Source organism: Mus caroli, chromosome 1 (genome assembly GCF_900094665.2).
Source record: "Mus caroli chromosome 1, CAROLI_EIJ_v1.1, whole genome shotgun sequence".
NCBI classification, from domain to species: domain Eukaryota; kingdom Metazoa; phylum Chordata; class Mammalia; order Rodentia; family Muridae; genus Mus; species Mus caroli.
In genome coordinates this window covers 148,118,772-148,127,589 of record NC_034570.1, presented here as the reverse complement: position 1 = coordinate 148,127,589, position 8,818 = coordinate 148,118,772, and the positions used below count along the sequence as shown (strand labels likewise).

General features: G+C 45.5%; 1 protein-coding gene across 1 annotated transcript in view; it reads right to left on the bottom strand.

Moving 5' to 3' along the window:
* The window catches only part of LOC110301224 (quinone oxidoreductase-like protein 2), a 31,158-nt gene extending 22,736 nt beyond the window's left edge, over nucleotides 1-8,422 (bottom strand). Inside the window, 7 exon segments of the mRNA XM_029482961.1 lie at nucleotides 93-174; nucleotides 1,524-1,633; nucleotides 2,317-2,382; nucleotides 2,875-2,933; nucleotides 5,220-5,316; nucleotides 8,073-8,181; nucleotides 8,268-8,422. Of these exon segments, the coding sequence (XP_029338821.1) occupies nucleotides 93-174; nucleotides 1,524-1,633; nucleotides 2,317-2,382; nucleotides 2,875-2,933; nucleotides 5,220-5,316; nucleotides 8,073-8,181; nucleotides 8,268-8,317 (573 nt within the window). The 5' untranslated portion in view covers nucleotides 8,318-8,422.
* Between the last annotated feature and the right edge of the window lie 396 nt (nucleotides 8,423-8,818).

Here is an 8,818-nt window from a genome sequence, read left to right as displayed (position 1 = left end):
GGACCTTCGGAAGAGCAGTCGGGTGCTCTTACCCACTGAGCCATCTCACCAGCCCGGAGTTAGTTTTTAATAGAGATTCTACAGGCAAATACCTTGGCGTGGAACACATTTGTCGCCACATCTATCACTGCGAGGCCTGTGGCTCCAGCAGCTGCTGTCACTAAAACAGTTTCTCTGTGCCAAGGAAAGAGACATGTTACTGCAGAAACCTTCAAAGCTCACCCAGGGTTAAGATTCCAGGGACACAGACTAGTACATTTGACAGCAAGAACAGTAGAGACTCTTTCATTCAAACCTTCACGTGAATCCATTGTCCAGGTAGGACATACATAAGACTTCTAGGTCAGGGCTAATCTAGTCCGGTTTTAGAGCCTTCCTAAGAAGAAGGTTTCTCAAGCCTTCTAGATAGCCTCTCTCTCAAGGCAGTAGCAATGGTTCATCTGAGCAAGCATACCAATGCATGCTTCAGAAATTTTGCGCTCGAGCCATTTTCAGACTCAACACCACCTAATTTAAAAAGCCGGTAATCATGGAATAGCCACCATTCAAATGACACTACCAGTGGGGAGCAACTCTGAAAGCCAGATCTCTGAACAGATCAAGAGCCAGTTTCCCAAGTAAAGGGAAGATTTCAGAACTTTTACGTTTAAAACGCCCATAGCCAGGGAGTGGTAGTACACACCTTTAATCCCAGCACTTAAGAGGCACAGACAGGCAGATCTCTGTGAGTTCAATAATAGCCTGGTCTACAGAGTGAGTTCCACAGCAGCCAGGGTTACACAGAGAAATGCTGTCTCAGATGGACAGATAGATCAATCCTAGTTGGCATAACCAACCAAGCCTCACAGAAACACATAGTCTCTGTTAAGCCCACAGGGAGCTAGCTTAAATAAACCAGCCTCCACCTACTGCTGATAGTACACGCCTATAATCCCAGCACTCAGACAGCTAAGATTGAAGCTCTTGAGTTTGAAGTTCACCTGAACTATATAAGTTGTCCTAGGCTAACCTGAGCTACATAGCAAGACCCTGTCTCAAAACGTAAAATAAAATAAAGTAAAATAAAAATAAATCAAGTCTGTAAACTTGAAGTTGTCCTATGAATGAACCCCAAAGTGGTCAGATTCAAGAGAACTACTTTGCCAAAGCATTTAATGGCAAAAGGATGATCTATACCCAGTCTCCAGTATCCAAATTCATCTCTCTTTTGCCTTTCCTCAACCTAAAGGAACTTGAGCTGAAGAGAAGCACGGGAAAAGGCAAGAGAAAGGAATGAAAGAGGGGAAGGGAGCGGGGCACACTCTTATCTGTGATGGCTTTTGGCTCCTGTGGCTCTGACTGATATCTAACTCACTATGTAGCTGAGAATGGCCGTGGGTTCCTGATCCTCCTGCCTCTCTTTCCAAATGTTAGGAACACCAAGTGCATCACCAGGCTGGGCTTCAGGCAAGGTCCTGTCAGACATTTCTAATATCAGGAAAAAAAAAATGCCACCTAACCCTCTGCCCCTATACAATCCTTACCCAGGCTGGATGCGGGCCCGATGATCTACAGCCAAAATAGCAGTGCCATAAGATACTGGTAAGACTGCAGCATCTTGCAAAGAGACATTTTCTGGAATCCTCCACAGGGTCTGTACAAAGAAATAACAGCGATTGGCAGTAAACATGTGTAGCTGGATACACAAGCTGCCTAGCTAACCTTATGATTCGATTGGATGAGTAATTTGCAATGGGAAGCCCACGTCTATCATCACCTACTAAGGAGTGCAAGTCTGGACCAAGTAAGCCAAGGTAGGGTTTAGGACCTGGGTGTGTCAGACTTCAAACCCATAAGGCTGGCATCTGCTCAAAAAGGAACCAATTGATGGAGAATAGGCTCTAGGTTATTATGTAAAATGTATCCCAGTAAAGTTGGATGGGTTCCATATAACATGCCCCACTAGGGGGCACCATTCACATCCTGCTCAACCCAGCTCAGACCATTTTCACAAGCTTTACAGGAAAATATGTCCATGATATCCAATTCCATGTGCTAGACCAGTTTTTCAACCATAACTCACTAAATATGGTCCAAATGGATAGCCAACAAAGGAACAAAAGGCACTCTACACAAACAAAACTCTGTGCAAGGGCCGTCAAGAAAGTTAGCATTTGAAGGGAAAAAAAAAAACCTGCTTGGTCAAGAAACTCGATGAAATGAAACAAACGCAAATGGAGGAGAGAACGGTGCGAGAAAGAGAGACAAGGAAACCAGAGAGAACAGTGGAGAAAAAGAAATGCCCATGTGTCCATCCGTGCCAAGAGTCAGAGATACCTTCTGGTCCGTGATGCACTGCTCAGCCATAGCATGAAAGTTACTCACTCCAATAACTCGATCTCCCTGGAGGGAAGAGAACATATGTTCAAATGCATGACCTTGTATTCCAAAGCACACATCTCTGGCCTATAAGACACAGCTTGGCCTTAATATCTATTCAGAGTTCATTTCAGGTTTAAAACCAAACCAGCGATTTTCTCAATAGCTAGCAGGCTACCAAGCCAATAGAAGCACATTTTTACAACAAGCAAGCCAAGGAAGGAAAAGTTAGAAGGAATCAGAATGCCTGTGACTACTTTCAAGAGATTCAAACTCAAAAATCCTTTATTGTTTCAGTAACTGAAGACCAAGTGTTGTCTTATATTCATAATAAAGAGCTTAATAAGGCCAGGAACTTCCACCAAGACCTCCCCCACCTCCTCGTTCAGAATTCATTCTTTCTCTCCTGACTTGGTCACATGGCGAAGGCCAAGAGAAGCTAGACTTTCTAGGTATAAACAAGATTAGCACATCTCTCACAACTACACACGCATTCTGGTGTTTTCTCCAATTTACCTTTTTCACAGTGCTGACATCTGTTCCTGTCTCTAAGACAACCCCAGAAAACTCCATTCCTAAAACATTGAAAGATTAGGTTACTAATTGGGCTGTGGCGACACACACCTTTCATCTCAGCACGCAGGAGCTCCAGGCCAGCCAGGTAACAGAGCTAGTTCCAGGATGGCAAGGGCTACAGAGAGAAAGCCCATCTCAAACAAACTAACAAAAAAAAAAAACAAAAAAAACCTGGGTAGCAGTTGAGAACACTGACTGCTCTTCCAGAGGTCCCGGGTTCAATTCCCAGCAACCACATGGTGGTTACAACCATCTGAAATGGATCCAATGGCCTCTTCTGGTGTGTCTAAAGACAGCTACAGTGTACTCATAGACATAAAATAAATAGATAAATCTTTAAAACAAAAAAACAAAAGAAAGAAAGGAAAAATGTGGGTTATCTTTGGAGCCACCTCCTCCTTTTGAGCTGTTACCTTCTCAATGCCCATCATTTTAACTAAGCGTAAAAGGTGGTACTCAAAAACCCAGCACAATGAGCGTAAGACTTCATGATCACAACACATCAGTTATAGTTGTTCCAACTCTTAACCTACATCATTTCAAGAAGATGCAAAAGCACAGAGACTCGCTGGGGCACAGGTACTTCTGACCCTGACCACTGGGCCATGGGGTTCCTATGACAACCCCAACTACCATGATCACCAGATGATATTTATCTGCTGCCATGTGTCCTTTGCTGACCTGTGAAGAGGTCCTCAAGGACATGGCCTGTGTTTCTGCAGGCAATGCTCAGTTCAACAGGATGGATTAGTGTCATCTGCCCTTTCTTTGTCCACCTCTGCAATTTATGAACCTCTCGAATTTATGAATAGTTTACTTGCTCTGTCAAGGGAATAACTTAATTGTGACATCTTCCACTGGTCTAGTCTCTCAGCAAACACAGAAAGAAGGAACTGGGTCCTAGTATTAACACACAACCATAAATCCCAAACATAACAGCTCTGTTGTAATCATGCAATCACTATAATCTTTATATTTATCCCTATAAAATATTCATGTACTATAAACATACTAAGCTCTACTTAAATCTCCTTAAATAAACTTCAACAACAAAAATCCATGCACTTAAAGTCTAAAAATAGTTGGGGGTGGGGGGTGGGGAGGTGGCTCATGCCTTTAAACCCAGCACTTGGGAGGTAGAGATGGGCAGATCTCTGTGAATTCAAGGCCAGCCTGGTTTACAGAGTGAGTTCCAGGACAGTCAGGACTACACAGAGAAACCTGCCTTGAAAAAAACAAAAATGGTCTAAAAGTAACCAGACAGAGCACAGTAAAATTCAGACAGTGAGCTACTAAGACATGGCTAAACTTTTTCCTCCTCTTCTTCCTTTTGGGCCTTCTACGTTAAGCTTCTTTAGGTCTATGCCAATAAGGCTACAGATTGTAGCTGCAAGCATGTTCGAGATCCTTCAGAGAAAAACTGTAACTGAGTCAACACTAAGAAGGCAAAGGACCGACTAGGGTTAACAGAAAAGAATTCTGGAGAACACAACACTATGTAAACAGTTGCCCATTTATTCATTTTAAAGTAGTTAGTGAATGTCCTCGTTAGTACTGGCTGTCAACTTGACACAGCCCAGAAGTATCTGAGGGAGTCTCAATTATGGGGTTGCCTCAGTCAGATTGGCCTGTGGGCATGTCTGTGGGGCATTTTCTTGATTGCTAATTGATGTAGAATGGTCCAGCCCACTGGGAGTGGTACCATCTCTGGGCAGATGGGCCTGGGCAATTCCTCCATGGTTTCTGCTTCAGTTCCTGATAGAAGTGTAAGCCAAATAAACCCTTTCCTTCCCAAGTTGATTCTGGTCAGAGTGGTTTATCCCAGCAACAGAAAATCTAACTAGACCACTGAGTGTCATCTATGGATTGGTATAATGCTAAGCTGGGGACACAATAGGCCTATAGGGAGAGTCATGAGGTAGTTACTTTAACAATGATGGTGGGGCTGGTGAGATGGCTCAGTGGGTAAGAGCACCCGACGGCTCTTCCGAAGGTCCAGAGTTCAAATCCCAGCAACCACATGGTGGCTCACAACCATCTGTAACGAGACCTGGCGCCCTCTTCTGGAGTGTCTGAAGACAGCTGCAGTGTACTTACATATAATCAATAAATAAATCTTAAAAAAAAAAACAAAACAATGATGGTGACATAAATAACAGAAACCTCACTGGTCAAGCCTGGCAGAGAGTGGGGAGTAGTGTCTGAGAAGATGGGTGTGGCTCTGAAGACTCTCAGAGTTCTTCTTTTCCTGAAGTAGCAGTCACTTGGCTCCCCCCCGTACTCACCTGGTGTAAAGGGAAGAGGAGGCTTTTCCTGATACTGACCACGACAGGCCAAAATATCAGCAAAGTTAACGCCACAGAAATGAACATCAACTCTGACCTGCATAAGAAACACAGCACAACAAAGCAGCATTGTACGCCCTAGAGACAATGTTCATTCAATAATAATGCATTCCAAAAGGGCCACTGAACGAATGACAGCCATATGCCAGACAAGGAACCATAAGCCAGATTATCAGGAGGCAAATGGACTAAGTTTCTGCCATTGTGGACCTATAAGTATAGCAGAAACGGCACCAACTAAATAATAATAAAGCTAAGCCGGGCGTGGTGGCGCACGCCTTTAATCCCAGCACTTGGGAGGCAGAGGCAGGCGAATTTCTGAGTTCAAGGCTAGCCTGGTTTACAGAGTGAGTTCCAGGACAGCCAGGGCTACACAGAGAAACCCTGTCTTGAAAAAAACCAAACCAAAACAAACAAAAAAACAAAACAAATAAAGCTAACAAAGCCATATGTTGTTGAGTCAGAATCTCACTATGTAGTCCATGCTGGCCTCTTAAAATTATAAACCTGAACCACCATGCGTGGCTCATATGTGTTAAATTATAACCTAACATAAAGTCTTAAAGATAGGAGAAAACACATGATGAGGGTATGTGACCTCTTGAGGAATGCCAAGGAAAGCTAGGAAAGTAACCCTTGCACTAGTAAAAGCCAAGAGTTAATGATTCAAACGAGGAGGTGAACACTTGGTGCTTGGCACGGACAAAAGCAATGGCGTGTGCAGATGCCCTGCGTGAGGAACAAAAGAAAAACTAGCAAGTCTAGAACAGGAAGAGGAGAGAGAGACAAGGAGTGAGAGCTCCATACTACACTGAGATTTGTAGGTCTGAAGTGAGGAAGATCCTTTATACGAGGAACAACAGAATGCCACTAAGCAGGGACGGTGTCTGAGCAAAGGCAACTATGCTGGAACTTGAGTAGCTCAAACCCAGGAGGACAGCCCAGATCCCTGTCTTCTATGCTCTCGGCAAAGCCATCACTGAGGCAGAACTGCAACCACATGGCCAGCAGTTTCTCTAGAGCAGTGGTTTTCAACCTTCCTAATGCTGTGACCATTTAACACAGTTCCTCATGTGGTGATGACCCCCAACCATTAAATTATTTTCATTGCTACTTCATAACCGCAATTTGCTACTGTCATGAGTTGTAAGGTAAATGCTTGATATGCAAGATACCTGAGATGGGACCCCTGTGAAAGGGTCATCCAACCCCTAAAGGGGTCACAATCCATAGCTGAGAACCACTCCTCTAGACCTTTAGAGGAGCCAGTGAGTTTCAAAAGGTGGTTGGTCCTGGACCATCATCCCTGGCATCATCTGGGATTTGGTTAGAAATTCAAACTTCACCTTGTATTGGGGTGAAGTTTGCCTTTAATGACAGCACTGAGAAGACAGAGATGGGCAGATTTCTATGAGTTCCAGGCCAGCTAGGGATACATAATGAGACTCTTGTCTAAAAAAAAAAAAGTAAGAAGTTCCAATGTTGAGGCCACACCCCATACTGACTCATACATGGGAAGGTAGGAGAGGCTCAGCAACTTGTCTGAACAGGCCCAGAGAACTCGGGTGCTCATCAGAGAATGCAGCCCACAAGGGTGGGGACCCCAAGAGGTGCCAGCTGGAATCCCAGATCAATTTGCTCTATGTGTTTACATTTACTGGAGAGGTGGCAGGTTGGTTAGAAGCCATTCTTTATCTATCAAAATCATTCATTTCCCAGTTCTTTAAGTATGTGCCACATGCCAGGGCCCGTTACAAACTCTAGGGATTTAAAGGCAAAGAAAAATAACATAAATACACTCTCAGAAGCTAGCTCCTTACAATGCAAACAGCAAAACTGAGAAGCCCATGCCTCCGCATCCAAAAACTGGAGTACTTATTGACTGGTGGATACCATGTCCACTGTCCTCAAGACACTCCACCTTGGTTTAAGAACAACTTAGCCAAGAGTAGGGAGGCATTTCTGCACTCCGGAGACTGACACAAGAAGACTGTAAGTTCAGTTCCAGCCTGGATGACATGGTGTCTCCAATACAGCACCGATTTCCCAGAAATGAATGACTCAAGCTGAGGGAAGTTGAATGGCTGTGATCATGCTCTCTTCCAATAATCTGTTTTAACCACAGGCCCCATTTGGGTGACCTTTACGACTGTAGCTGCATCTCTGCCTCTCATGAGCGACCCCTAACATGAAGATACTCTTGCATACTCCACCCTGTTTCAAATTGTCATTCTGTACTACATATGTGTCACACGCTGTCACCAAAGTGGTCAACAGGCAAGGCCAAGGTGACTTCCACATTTCCTGGCAGGAACCAAGACAGGAAAAGGATCTCATCCCAAATTACAGCAGGACATAAGAGGAGCCCAGGCTTGTATTCTCATGAGATAGATTGGGATGGGGGCAATGGTTTGGGGGACCCGTACATAATTTGATACTGACCCTGAAGAGGGGCTAAGCAAAGGATAAGGGTCCTTTTGTCTGTATTGTTATGTAAAGTCGTGTGTAAATCAGACACAGTTTCTAAGGCAACGGCTCGGGAGCTCTCCAAGAGGCCTATGCTTGAGATTTGAGGGGGGGGGGGGGGCTTTCTTGCCACTTCTGGCCTTTCCGTGAACCTTGAAAGGGCTTGACCTTCCAACCTTAAGTGGGTGCGCTCCAGCCTCTGGTAGCCCCCTAGGCTTGGGAACTAGGATTTTGACTGAAGCAGGAAGTCCACGAGTGCTGGGCCCAGAAAGTCAGAGGCTCTGAACTATACAAGGAGGCATCCCGGGGTCAAGCTTGTCACCCTACCTCCTGTGGCCCGACGGGGCGGGGAGCCACCTCTTGAATGGTCAGGGGCTGCTTCAACTCGGTGCAGAGTGCAGCTCGGTAGTGCCGGCTTTGGCCCTGCCAGGCTTGCCTGCAACAAAGAAAAGGGAGCTGGTTTTCTCAGCAGTACCCCTGGGGTCTGTAAGGGGGAACTCAGGGGAAGAGTCGGGCTTGCACCTGCAGAGCCACGCCGGAGGGAGGCAACGCGAACACAGCCTTGCTGCCATGGCCAGCTGAAGTCGCGAGGGGCGTGGCCAGCATATGGCAGGAAGAGCTCTGGGGAGAGCGGAAAGGCGTCCCAGGACGCGCCTGCTCCGACCGGGTGACCAGACCGGCAGGCGGAACTTCTTGTCTGTGCAGGGGACTGTCAGCCCCACCCCGCTTCTAGGGTTAGACCACACAGTGTGTGCAACCCTTGATCTCTTCGTTGGTTCTGGAAAGCAAAAAGGAAGCATGAGGGAAATGATTCGATCACCCCAGATTAAGAGTCTTTGAGTCAGGGTCTCATTAGGTAGCTCTCACTGTGTTGACCTAGAACATGTCATCTTCCTGCCTCTTGTTTCCTGAGCGCTGGGACTACAGGGTGTGCCTGGAAGACTATTAAATCTGTGTTTGGTAACATTTCAGTAGTCGTTCTGGGGTTCTTTCTAAGAAAGAAGTTCTAAATGCACAGGCGAATCCTTTGACGTCTACATTTGAACTGCTAGAGTTCTTGCTACTAATTTTCT